This window comes from Macadamia integrifolia, chromosome 4 (assembly GCF_013358625.1).
Source record: "Macadamia integrifolia cultivar HAES 741 chromosome 4, SCU_Mint_v3, whole genome shotgun sequence".
NCBI lineage: Eukaryota > Viridiplantae > Streptophyta > Magnoliopsida > Proteales > Proteaceae > Macadamia > Macadamia integrifolia.
Window position 1 is genome coordinate 25,442,505 of NC_056560.1, and position 14,673 is coordinate 25,457,177.

The 14,673-nt window shown below is 36.4% G+C and overlaps 1 protein-coding gene and 1 long non-coding RNA gene across 2 annotated transcripts in view; both read right to left on the reverse strand.

Annotated features, from left to right (window-relative positions):
* Positions 1-7,620, reverse strand: part of LOC122075263 (polyadenylate-binding protein 2-like) — a 13,164-nt gene extending 5,544 nt beyond the window's left edge. The window contains exon 1 of the mRNA XM_042640230.1: positions 6,849-7,620. Coding sequence (XP_042496164.1) covers positions 6,849-7,095 — 247 coding nt within the window. The 5' untranslated portion in view covers positions 7,096-7,620. The remainder of the gene's footprint in view (positions 1-6,848) is intronic.
* LOC122075264 lies at positions 3,556-6,842 on the reverse strand. The gene is made up of 2 exons (XR_006139209.1): positions 5,809-6,842; positions 3,556-5,716 (listed from the first exon to the last, which is right to left on the reverse strand). It is a non-coding gene; the product is annotated as an uncharacterized LOC122075264 (long non-coding RNA).
* Positions 7,621-14,673: the final 7,053 nt, after the last annotated feature.

The window sequence follows — 14,673 nt, forward strand, 5'->3', positions numbered from 1 at the left end:
GGGTTTTGGGGGGTGGGGGGGGTGTGGGGTGGTGGAGGTGTTGCAAAACATATCCTCTTTCTTTAAAGTGATGCCACCTCGAAGACCAAGGTACAACTAAGAAACTTAAACATTAGATTGGCATGGGTATAATGCACGTCTAGGCAGACGTGCATAAATAAAAATATGAATTCATTGCTAACGTAAAAGGGAGCTTACCAAAATTCCACAAGGCACAAACATTGGACTAACATCAAGTATCTGACATCAAAACATAAAGCAAAGCCAAGTTCAACCAATTATTTGACTATTTTCACTTCTTTTGACCCTAAAATTTGTCCAGTAAGCCAAATAGCGTGTGGTTACAATAAATCTGCCTCGTCTTCTCAGTGGATCATTAAGCACTCTTGAAAGCCTTAAAAACAATTGAGATAAGGGACATTTTTCTGTTGAGAGCTTCACTAGGGTGTGGGGGGAGGGGGAAGAGAGAAGTGAAGACAGGAACAGGCTACAACCACACAAGGCCCTTACCAGCAGCTGAACTGTTGCCACCTTCAATGAGAAAAAGGACTTGCATGATCACATAAACTACATAGTATAAGGTTTGATCTTACTCATGAGGATTCCATAAATAAAACCCCTCCACATCACTTCCGAAGAAAAAGCTGCACAGATATTTAAGATTGGATGCCCTTACATTAAGAAAACCCTCCCCCCCAAAAAAAAAAAAAAAATCAACATCAATAGCAACACCAACTTAATAGGGTCAGCTACATGGATCCATACAAAACAAAAATAGGAAAAAAGTCCAAAGAAAAGAGATGCAAAGAGGAGAGAGGAGAGATAAAAGAAAGTAGGAGTCGAAAGATTAGAGTAAGAGGAAAGAGGCACAGCCCAACAGGTCAGGAGAATCATAGCTACATGGGGTCGGCTAATTGGGCCATTGCCCTCCAATAAGCTCTATCAAATGTCATACTTGGGCCAATACCAAGACTATGCATGTCATCCCTTACCACTTCGTCTATGGCCATTTTAGGCCTGCCCCTAGTTTTTTTAGCTCATTTAATATAAATCAAATCACTCCTTATCGGGGCGTCCTCATGCCTCCTTTGAACATGGCCATACCACCTCAAATGATATTCACGGAGCTTATCATTAATCAGTGTAACTCCCAAATCAGCTCTAATATGCTCAGTCCTTATTTTATCCTTCCTAGTTTGCCACACATCCATCTTAACATCCTCATCTCAACTACACAGTTTCTCTATATCATAGTCGATCACATAACAGTCCTTTAAAATTTTCCCTTAAGTTTTAAAGGGACACGCCGATCACACAATACTCCGAACACACCTCTCCACTTCATCCATCCCACTTTAATTCTCAGTGAAAATTCTTTATTTATGGTCAACCCCTGATATCTAAAATAGTCATTATATGAATCTCTCTCCTCGATTTTCACCATTCATTGTCCAATATAGAATGGCTAAAGTTACACATCATATACTCCGTCTTCAATCTAGTAATCTTAAAGCATCTTGTTTCCAAGGTAGATCTCCATAGCTTCAATTTAGCATTAATCCCTATTTTACTCTCATCCACTAGCAAGATGTCATCTACAAAGAGCATACGCCAGGGAACCTCATCTAGAACGCTCATGCTTAACTCATCCATGATAAGTACAAATAAATAGGGGTTTAAGGCCAATCTTTGATGTAACCCAAATGTAATTGAGAATTCCTTGTCTTGACCTCCTATAGATCTCACACTAGTCACCAAGCCCTCATACATGTCCTTAATTATATCCACATATGTACTAGACACCTCTCCTTACTAGAACATGCCGGATTAAATCTCTAGGAACTTTGTCATATGATTTTTTTGGTCAACAAAGACCATGTGGAAATCTTCTTTTGGGATCTATAACTTTTCATTAGCCTCCTTCGTAGGTAGATAGCCTTAGTCATGGATACACGGCATAAATCCAAATTGGTTTTTCGAGATCTTAGTTCCTCTTCTCAAGCAGGCTTTAATAACCTTTTCCCATAATTTCGTAGTATGACTCATTAGTTTATGCTTCTATAGTTATTGCAGATCTGGATATCCCCTTTATTTTTATACACCAGAGGGACTATAATGCTTCTCTTCCAATCATTTGGTTTCTTCCTAATGCTCATAATCCTGTTAAACAACTTGGTTAACCAAACAACCCACATACTCCTAGGGTTTTCCACACTTCTATTGGGATCTCATTTGGGCCAGTGTCTTACTTGCTTTCATCTCTCTCAAAGCTTCTTTAACTTCCGCCACACTAACCTTTCGCACATATCTACAACATGTGGAATCTTTCTTAGTAAAGCAATCTTTTGATTTAGTAGGGCACTAATATACTCATCCCTTCACAATGCCCTCATCCCTTACTAACAATCTCCCATCATCGCCTTTAATACACCTCACACCTGGTTGAAATCCCTACTCTTCCTTTCTCTCAATTTAGCTATTTTCTATATAGTTTTTCCCCTTCTTTAGTGTTCAAATTAATATAAAGATCCTTATATTTCTTAGTCCTAGCCATCCCACAATCTTTTTAGCCTCATTTCAAGCATCATAACACCTCTATCTACCCCCCAAAACATCAACAAGGAGACTTAATCTTTTCATCTAATGTTGTAAAACCATTAATGAAACAATGCAATGAAGCAAGAAGTATTATTACTCCAAATCTAATGGGGACTACAAAACAAAAAACCCCATCAAAAGGTGACTAAACCTAAAAAAATGAAACAATTCATACACCATTGTGCATAACTTGTGTAGGAAAAAGATAAATAAAGCCCTAACATAAATTCCATAGTTGTCACGGCGTCAAATATATCCAAGGCGGTGGAATGGTTAATCGATTTGGCGACGAATCGCCCATTATGGTGTTGCCACGACAGTCAAATCGCCCATGTGTCATTTTTTATTTTTCCTATTTTCAAAAGTTATTTAGCATTACTACAAGACTACAATATATACCCTATAACATATAAAACCAACATTAAGCAACATCAAATCATCAAAAATCAACATAGCCATATCATGTCATAAAAAATCAACATGAATTATTGACTTATACAATTATACATAAAGTCATCAAAAATCACTGGTTCAATTAAGTTTTTAGTACTGGATGGTTCTTATGAATAGAAACCAAAAAGGGTCTTGTTACAGTCAAACACAATTTACCCATCTGGTCCAATTTGGTTTTAAAACTATGATGGGATCACAGGCTGACCATAGTTGATTCAATGTAAAAAAGATCGAGTTATGGGTCCCCCCTACCCACTCCTTTTTTTTTTCCAGATCTTTAACAATTCTTTTTAAGTGTCACAGCACAGCCTATTTGAGTTACCCAACGATCAAAATGAGACTTGGCCCCTGAACTAAGTCGATGGCGGGTTAAAGTTTTCATGTTTGATAACTTTGGCCATGTCATCTTACATGTACCGCCTATTTCATGTGTGAGTGACCTTCTCTTGTAATAATACCATGTGAATTTTGATCTGATTCTCCTTTTATTTTTTGTGTTCGGAAAAAAAAAAAAAAAAAAAGAGGTGAAGAAGAGTTGAACAAACCAGAGGGCAGAGGCAAGGAACTAAGGAAGAGGGAGAAGAAGATTAGAAGAACATAAGAGAAGATAAGAGAAGAGACTGACTAGTAGCAAAAAAAGGGGGAAAAAAAAAGAGGTGAAGAAGAGTCGAACAAACCAGACTACCGGAGGCAAGGAAGAAGAAGATTAGAAGAACAAAAGAATAGAAGAAGAGAAGGAGAGAAGACTGGCTGAGCCAGAGACTGAATCACTGAATAGTAGCAGAAAAAAGGAAAATAAAAAAAGAGGTGAAGAAAAGTCAAACATAACAGAAAATAGAGGCAAGGATTCATACTTATCTTTGCCGGAGCACGAAAGCAGGAATCGCCAGAGCAGGAGCAGAACTCTTCGTCTCTTCGTTCTTCGCCTTCAGACTTAGGGTTGAACTGTTGGTCTTACCGTTGAAGAGAGTTGCAAGTCGAGACTTGTCTATTAGGGATTTAGGCTTTAATTTACATTTTTGTTTTTTGGTACAACTTAATTTACACTTTTAGCATAAGGGACTTATCCCATGTAGCATTGATTTTTACACTTCAATTATACCTGCCAATCATATTGTTAGAAAGAGAATCAATATTAATAATTAACAATAAAAACTTTAAAAAAAAAAAAAACAAAACAAAAACAAAACAAAACGGCGACCGATTAATGTACAAAACGTAATAAATCGTCGCCAGGGACGATTTGGCGATGCCAAACGGCCCTTTGGTGGTTGATTAATGAGACTGACCCTAATCGTTCCACCGATTTGCCCTCTGCAAAACGCCGGGACGCCTAATCACCGCCTTGGCAACGCCGTGACAACTATGATAAATTCTAATGTACTAATGGGGGATTTGGTTCCAACTGATCAAGATAACCAAGCCAGTCAAAAGTGCATAAGTTTCCCTCCTTCCCTTTGGATAACAGTGACTCCTATGGTAGCTCCAACCCCAGTAAACTCTTTTACAGCGGGAAACCACAAACATGGAGATTATGGGCCCATCTTTCCTTGGGACCATTACATGCAAGCACCATATTGATCATGCATGACAGGGGTTCCATCTGTAAGGAAAGAGTCTCCAACAGATAAACGACAAATCAAAGGCCCAGGCAAGTCATGTCCTTCCCATGATACACCATACATTAGGGCAACAATGCTTTCTAAGTGGCATCCATACAATAAAGATTCATGGAGATAGATCTCAGTAGAATATTGTAGAATCAGTGAAGCAGGAAATGGATACAAAAATAAAGACACTTTTGCACCCACAAGTAGCGGCCCAAGGAATGGAGGAGAAATTTTTAAAACACAAGTTAAATAGATGTAGTTAATGGAGAAAAGAAAGAAAATAATAGAAATTAAACAAGATGTAATTAGTGAAGAAAAGAAAGAATAATTGAACTTAAACAAGATGTAATTAACGGATAAAAAAAGAGAATAATAAAAATTAAACAATATGTAATTAATGGACAAAAAAAGATACCAGAAACACTAACAAAATAGAATAGTTAAAGATTTAACAACAAAATACAGAACAGAACCATGAATAAGAACGTCAAGTCAACCAGGCCGCTAAATTGGAAATACAACAATGAGGAAGGAGAATAAGCCCACAACACCAAACCAATACCAACACACACAAAGTTGTTTATAGAGCCCTATATACAGATAATTCATCTAAAAAACGAGTATGACTTTGATTCTAAGATGAAAATCCTAAACCAAATAAGAAACTCTATTTAATAATATAGACTCTTGAAATGAATCTAAGTATCCTAGTCAAATGAAACAATTAATTACAGAAACATATAAAAATAAAATCCCTACTCGAATTAGACATCTAAAAATAGAATCCCATCAGAGATCAACACCCATCAGTTATTTGATCATACCTCTCCCAGTACAAGCTGGTATCACAAGATCTCTGTCTTGTTGGATAGGTGACTCAATAACCATTCAAGCGCACCAATATGATTCAAAATACAACCGTTTTGAACATCCAAATGTATCCTCAACAAACAGCGACAAAAATACCAAGTTCCATATAATGCAATGTTCATAATCTCTAACAACTAATGGAATTATCTATGCACCGGATATTCAGACCACCCCTTCAAATGCTCCTGCATCAACCAGAGTCATCCCAAAATGATCAAACAAATCCCTAAAGACGTAACTGAAACTTTAGTTCTTCTCCTCACATTGATCAACTTACCATGAACTCCACTTATCATGTTCGGCTCTACTACTTCTTCTAGCCCAAATGTACCTGATTCTATGCACTTGAGTCACATTCTGCATCTGGTTTACATTGTTACCATATGCATCGTAAGAATAACTGCTTTATCTCCTCAATCAGACTCCAATAAGACCATTTCTAAAGCAACAGCTCTAACAATACTTGAGCTTTATCTCTAAAAGAATAAGGAAATTCGATGTTGCATTTGAACACTACTTGCCAAATATGTAATGGCAGGAAGATGGTCCAATGAAACGGAACAAAAAAATAGCGTGCGTTGATTGGACCCCCACATACACAATCATAATTGAACATTCCGAGGTACAAGGAAGTTTCCGGAACAATAAACATACATGAGTGCTCATCGGAAAATAAATGCAACGACAAATAGATAATCGATTATACAGGTCCTCCAACTGCAGTTAGTTCTTTACTGAAAATTATTAATAATCCAAAAATAGCATGACCAAATACACCAAGATGTTAATTCGGTACAGTCTGAAACTGGCCAGTTAGACAACCGGTCATATGCGTGCATTTTAATACCCTTGACAGGATAATCGTTCGTCATCAAAATATTTTATTTGACTACAGTTCATTACACACAAGGAGATTACAGTAGTAGACCTCATTTACTCGAGATAAAGCACAGTTCAGATGAGTTCATACATCAGATACAAGAACATCTAATCAAGGTAAATGATCCAAATGGAGGCTTGGGGGGACGCTTTCTGGAAACCTAAGAGTTTCGTTAACCACCCCAAAAAAATCCGGGGAAGCCAAATTTCCAATTCAATAGTTTATCAATAAGCAGATTGTAAGCCAAAATACACGAAGCACACCAGCACACAATAAAAATTAGAAGCAAGCTAGAGCACAAGAATGGCATGCATAGAGACAAGGTCAAATCCTTTCAAATTAAAACTTAACCGAAAACCCAACCGGGCATATCATCAAGATCCATTGAAGAAATAATCCAGAAATACAAAAGCAAGCAAGATTAATGGAAGACTAACCATCTTGGGTATTGCTGTAGTTAACATACGCGTAGCCAAGGGACCGCCGGGTGCTCAAATCTCTGCAAACACGAACCGACACGACCTGACCAAGCTGGCTGAACAGATCGTAAAGTTGCGAGTCCGTCACGTTCAATTCAAGGTCACCCACATACAGAGACGTCGAAACGTATGGGTTAGCCCCAGTATTGCCCGCCGCATTTGGGCCAGAAGGAGGAGCTTGAGGCTGAACTTGAACCTGCGCCATCTCTACAAAGAAAACCCTTGTCGATCTTAAACCTCAACAAAGAAAACCCTAGTCGACCTCCTGTTTTTGCACTTCTATTTTCAGAATTTTTTGCTTTTTTTTTCTTTTTTCTTCCCTCTCCTCTTGTTATTCGAACAAACCCTAGGAGGAAAAAAAAGAGAAATATCAAAATCTACTCTCTTAACTTCTCTTCTACACTGATACCAAAAAGAAAGCCACACTAGTTGCTCGACGAAAGTCCGTATAGAACAGGGGCGATTAATTCGAACTAAAATCTCTCTCCCTCTCTCTCTCTCTCTGAAAGGTTTTTTGCAGGAAAATTCTTTTTCTGGTTTTACTTTTTTTTTGGAAACTTTTTTTCAGAAATGGATACTAATGGAAGAGGAGAGGGAAGGACACAGAGGATAGATAGATTGTCGGAGATCCGAACTTGAAGAAGAACGATGATGATTGAGAGAGATGGATAGTTTTAGGAGGGCAGCCGGAGCCCAAACTGCACCGCACAGCCTGTGTTGGAACCGTTAGGGTTAAATACTGAAGGGTGCAAGGTGCAAGTGTAACTCCTAACCCTAGTTTAATACACGTAAGCAAATATCCACCGTTTGATTAAAAAATGTCCCTACCTGACAAAACCCCAATAAACGGGTTTTCTTCGCTCCTCCTTTTCCTTACCAATTAATCAATGGAAGGAATTTCGCCAAATGCCTATGTAGGGAACATTGTCTCTGCAACATCGTTTTCACATTACTTTAGGCTTTGCTGACGTCACGAAAGGAGCTCAATTTTTGGTTAGTTTTCAACCTAAAGATTCAAAGGGCAGATGACATAGGCAATTCTATCCAGTTCTCCTAGCTACATTTTTCCCATCTTATCTAATAGCCTCTAGTTTCTTTCTTTTCTCTCTTTTTTACAACTAATCCCTTCATGAATATGACTAACTTTATGCCTGGTAAACTTGATATGAACAAGCATACAATTAACAACATGAATGAATTTCGTCGGAGAAATTTCTCACATTTTTTATCTTTGACAAATGAGAATTTGATCAAGTAGTGTTTTGTTGAAACTTTCTTAATTAAGGATGTGGATCTGAAATCGAAATCGAAATGAAATCGTTTATCAAAACGGAGTTGAACAATTAACATTAATGGTTTGGTATGGTTTCAAGTTCAACACCTGTTAGTTAAACGGGTTGGTTCGATTTTAATTGTTTAACCCGTCGATTTCAAACTGAATTGACACCATAAAAACCAAATCATTTACACTGTCAAAACTGACCAGTTTAACCCGTATAGCGATTTAATAGAATAAAGGGTTAACTGATGTATTTTCAATGCCTCATGGCCTTAAACTTTGTAACACTAACAATAAGTTGTGTTCATTAGCAGCTTTGTTTATACTTAACTTTCTCCATGTAATATTTTATTTTACATAGTTGTCTATTTGTGTTTAACAAAATGGTATGGATTAATTTATGGAATAATTAAGGACCATAGAGGTTGTCCAACATTCTATTCAATAATTTACTCATATTATGTAGTCATGTAGTTAAATCCTTACTTGTTCAGTGCCTCGTTTATTGATATATGATTGAAGTGTTTATCAACAAAAACAAATTTCAGTAAGCATGCGAATAAATTAGCAAACTGATTGTTAACCGTTTAGAAACCGTATGGATTAAACCGTGATCAAAACTGTTTAAAACTATGAAATCGACACCGTTTAAAAACCATGAAACTGAAACCGTTTACTAAACGGTTCCAATTTTAGAAAGTGCAACCATTTACTAAATGGTTCGATTTTGGTTTCAACTAAATAAATGCAAATCGAACCGAAACATACCATATACATTGAAACCAAACCAATTAACACCCTTATTCTCAATATTCTTTTCTCTTTACTGATTTTGATTTTCCATTTTTCACTTTTTGAAAGAGGACTTGGGTAGGGAAATCCACTATCTTCATACTTGTTTGGTACATGCCTTTCCAAAAGTAATGAGGATATTATACATGTAGTCTTTGTTGATGATCTCATATTATATGGTATTATTTGGTCAATAGTACTAGAAATTAGAGCCATTCAAAGCATTTTGGAATCCTATTGCCAATAATCATGTCAAGCTTTAAATGTCACAAGTCTCAAGTTCAGTATAGTTGTAACCGAATGTATTGTATTGGAATTCAACAATTGATAATACAAAGTCATCCATTCAATAGTGGTCATCTGTATGAAAATAATAAAAGTTCTATACATCTGCTGTGGTATACCATTATAATGTCAAATCTTCCTTTAGGGATCATCTCAAAGAAAGATTTGGTCTCATTGGTACTTTTAATATTGTTTGGTTTGGTAAGCAAGAGTCCATGCTCGTTGCAAGTAATTGAACGGAGCATGTCCAACACTTGGTTGATATGAATAACCTTGTCTTTGCACAGGTATATAGTAAGCATCAGGTGAACCAAGGGCTAATGCCAAGAAAACGAGATATGAATTATTGTGTTATGATAGTGTTGAGCAAGCGACTTTTTTCTCAAGTCTATATATTTTTCCTAAAAAAAAAAAAAGAATAGTTATCGAAAAGTTTTAACCAAATTTTTATTTGATTGTGCTACTTTGTGTAGCTTGTAGTATCATTTTCAAGATTCATAAATTTTGGATACAAACATAAGGATTTTAAGGATATTGTTTGTAAATCTTGAACTGTATTTGTGTTCGGCAGCCCAATTTTCATCCTTACCATAAAACTTAAGACTCTTAACGTTGAGCTTAGATTTTGGGATAAGGGCCTAAGACTTTGCATCCAAACATGAATTCATCTTCCAAGTATTGATTCTAATGAACTCCTAATGGAATTGGAATTCAAGGCAAAGTCAAACCTTCAGGATGCCCTTACTTGACAATAAAAGATTTGGTAGAAAAGTGTAGACAGAAATGGAATGGGAAAAAACAACAAATTATTCAATATTTCAATCAAGAAAGTAAGGCTCCGTTTGGTATCGTTTTAAAAAAACGTTTTTGAAGTTTTTTCGTTCTATTGGAACGAAAAAAAAACAGAATCTTTTGTTTGGTGCACTTATGGTCCGTTTCTGTTTTTTTTGGAACAAAAAGTGAAAAAAAAAAACTGAAAAAACGAGATTGGACGGAACTCCAAAATGGAGTTCCGTCTTCCCAGTTTCGTTCCATTTTACAAAAATAAAAAATAAAAATTTCCCGATAAAAATCTGAAATTTTGAAACACCATTTTTTCGTTTAAAAACTGCGTTTTGACAAAGATACTGAAATTTTCGTTTTTGACACGAAATGGCGTTTCTGGAACAGAAACGATACCAAATGGGCCCTAAGAGCAAAAAAAATTTGGAAAGAAGCTACAAAAAGTGATGGTACAATTATTTCACATGCAGTATTATTATTATTATTATTCTTATTATTATTATTATTATTATTTTTTTTTGGGTAAAATTTCACATGCAATAGAAGCATGAGTTACATTGAGGAATTTATACTGATTTTCACAAATCCAAAGGTTCAGTTAAGCATGAAAAGAATATTAATTGCATCACCCTCTACGCTTTCTAATTTTGTTAATGATATGCTCTCAGTTCTAGCTATTCCATCAGATCATAAAAATCAAAGATATTGTTTTCACCATGGATTCAATTAATTATGTTGGGTCTGAGAGTTTTCTTTCGGATATAGTGGCCAATGACATCTTTAATGTTGTCAAAAGTAAGGAAGGAATCAAAACAAAAGGTGTTAATATTAATTGGAGAAAAGAATGCTACCTAGTCCTATGCTTCTGCACTCAAGCATAGGGGCAGTGAAATGACCATCTTGCCCCCTTTTTAGATGTATGGATGCACACTCCCATTGGACCTTACATTGGTACTGGGGCCATGCCACCGTTCTCTCTCATATATTAATTTTATGGGAAAAAAATTCTCTGAGCAAATAGGGTAGGAAGGAATCTCCCACATATTCTCACGCCAACATAGTTTTAACCGTAAGGTGAGACAATTTAAACTATAACCAGTGAATTTTTTTCTCTATGTATATAATGGTACACCATAGATTTTGACATGTATACAACAAATACACTAGATAAGTGTCAACTTCAAATCTTATACTCCAAAGCAAGGTTTTAGTTCTTAGTGCAGGGTATTAGATCAGATATCGGTCATCTTTAAATAAATAAATAAATAAAACCAATACAATACCAATAAGTATTGACATGGATTTGGTCATATCGAACAAAATTACCCCTGATTTTCCTTAAACAACAGTTTTTTTTGTTGCTGTTTTTACCTCCTGTTTGTAACATTAAAACGGATAAAATGTCAGCACTATATCAGGATTGGTTGTTAGTGATAATGATACGGATTATCCGATATAGATACAAATCCCTATACCTCAAACCATGGTCCAATGCTAACCCACAAACATTGCATTCTTTGTTTGGCTTGGCTTCCCATCAAGGAACAAAACTTAGCTGTCATGTATTTGTAACCCTGGTGGCAGCCTAAGAAATGGAATAACTTACTTCCCCCTAGGGTTCACAAATACTTCCAAGGTTGTAGTATTTTTCAACTGATTTGGTTCTTAGGCTGCCAACTGATTTGGTTCACAAAACTTATTTGAATCGAAATAAATCGAAACCAAATCGGACCAAAATGGAAATTGATCGAAAACCGAAGTTCCTTAATGGATTGGTTTTGGTCTCCCTCATTCGTAGGCCGAAACCGATTCAACCCAATCGAAATCAAACCAAACCGACCGATTGACTACCCTGGTAACCGCCTTTCCTCTCTTTTTTTATTTTATTTTTTATTTTTAAAACTAACCCAGCCACCTCCTCGTCATAGAAGGTTTTAAGGAGGTTTCCAAAAAACAGAGTAAGTTTTCTATTAGTAAAGAAGGGAGAGATATGCATGGAGATAGAGAATTCATATAAAAAGAAAGTTTCTTATGGGAGATAGAGAGATTGGAGATAGAGGGTTGAAGAAAAGGAATGAGATCGAGACATTAAAAAGGTCGAAGGAGAAAATTTAGTAGTTCAATTATGTATTTGACTTACTGAACCGACCCTCTCTCCCTGAGCTCTTGATAGATTAATATGGAGGCAGAGGAGGAGAAGATGATATGTAGCCATGATCATGATAATGATGGGCTATTTCTGTTAGAAGAAGTTGTGATTAAAGTGCTATCGAAGCTACCCATGAAGACCTTATTGAAATTCAGGTGCGTATATAAACAATGGCGTTATCTTATCTCTAATGATCCCACTTTGATTCTCCATACCATGTCACACATAAAAGTCGTCCAGCTTTTGTTAACGGAGCCATCCATTGGCTAATGTTCTATTGTTCAGAGATTGACACTGATCTCTATCATGGCCATATGATTGACCCTAATAATACGATCATGGCATTTGATGTGGAAAGAGAAGAATTCAGATTAGTCCCACCTCTTGAAGGTTGTCCTGATCTTAGGTCTTTGCAGTCTTTTGAACTCCAATTGGTAGAGTTGAGAGGGTTGCTATGCCTTTCATGTGCTCAAGGTTCCAAAATGGACATATGGGTGTTCGAAGACTACCACTACAACTACAACAAGAGTGGTACTTGGGTGAAAGAATGTAGTATTGATCTTAATGTCTTGCATCCTAGCTATCAAAGGAAGGGTGATTTTGACTACTATGCACCTAGAGACATAGAAGACAAAAAGTGCTAATTGAAACACATCACAAAGGTTTAGGCTATTACCATCTCCAAAACACAAGTTTTGAAGGATTTATGGATACAGTTTCTATGTAGAGAGTTTGCGCTCGAATTTGCTTTGGTGTGAGTTCCTTCATCCCAAAATCCATGTTTGTCCAGCTTCATGTTTCACTCTTTATAATGTTGATTATGGTCGAATCTTTTGATCATACTTTTCATTAGGCTCTGTTTGTTTCGATGTAAAATGATCGGTAAAACAAATTTTACCATAAAACTAAATTTTCCATTGTTTGTTTTTTCATTTGGAAAATTTTCATGAAGTAAAACTTTACACGACACTCCCCCTTTTCTGGAAAAGGCTTTGTAAAATTTTACCTGAAATTTGTAAGGAAAATGTTCCCCGTAAATGGCCAAAAACCTGAAAGTCGATCTCGATACTTCACCGGACTCCCCGAGGCCCTATCTATTCAAAAAACTTGGGCCTAAACTCTCTCTGCAACTTTCAGCGATGACCATGGCTGCAACAACCACCGTGGTAGGTTTTGGCAATGGCCGTTGTTTCGGTCTTAAGTGATTTGACGAGTGGTTTTTCACTTTCGAAGACGTGATCAAGTCCTTGTTCTCGTCGTCCAAAGAGAGGTTAATAATAGTATCCACACCATACTCTTGAATCTGATAGTCCTGCAAGGATAAGAGAGATCTAAGTGGTTTGATGGCACCGACGAGAGCGATATTGAGGCGATTTTCCTATTTGTTCTTGGCAAGAAGTCTCAAGCATTGTTAGTTAAAACACGGTTGCGTTTTGTTGCCGTTTAAAACGCGTTTTCCCGTATACTATCGTACAATACTGAAAAAAGGGAAACGGCAAAAGAATCAATTTTAAACGGGTATCTGTTTTTTAAGGGTAAAATAGGAATTTTATTAAAAAAATTAATTAATTAAAAAAAATCCTATTAATAAAAGTGAAGAGTGAAAATAATATGGTATTGGTTTTTGGTTTTTAACTTCCACTACTATCTATAGGAAAAAAAATCTCATCTTCTTATAATCCATTGAGTAAGGAGAACCTAAAGCTAACAACATATCATTTTCTTGTAGCCCATTGGGCTATTTCATCTTGGGACTCCCAGAGCTTTTGGAACATTAGATGCATGTATACAGGTAATAATCTCTCAAATTGCATGAGTATACTACCGTTTTTTTGGTTTCGTTTTTTTGAAAACTACACGTCTAATACTCGTGCTGTTCGTTTTTGTCCGTTTGTCGTTCCCTACTTTTTTTACCGTATCGTTCATCGTTTTTATGTGTTTAAAACCCGTACCATACGTTTCTATTTTTTTGTTGTTCCCGTTTTAACTAACAGTGGCCTTAAGTCCATAGCAAATCGCCTCTACAAGTCGATTGAGCATGATTTGAGGTTGGAGACAAGCTGGTAGATCTCTACAAGTCGCTGAGGCAATGTAGTGTAATGGATTTCGAAACTATGGTAGTTGATCTTCGTCTCCTTAGTTTCCCCTTCTTTTTCTAAAACCCTAGATTTAGTTTGGTCTTATCTTTTGTTTCCTTGCTTTCATCCAATTCATTCACTTGAAGAGTTTCAGATAAGATGCAGCATCATTTTTATTTTGATTCACTGGGTTCTTCTGTTATAAACTTAATTTCTATTAATTTGTGAGTTACTTTGATGGGAGCCAACATAGCTATTCTGTAAATCTATATTTTTAATGGCAGCGAAGGAAAGAGATGAGCAGCATCCACGTTATGTGAATTAGCTTCTTTTTACTCAAGAAGAAATCAGTGGCATGGACCGTATCACCTTCTCTTCATTTCCTTGGCACCAGAAACCTTAGTCCACTGTAGGACG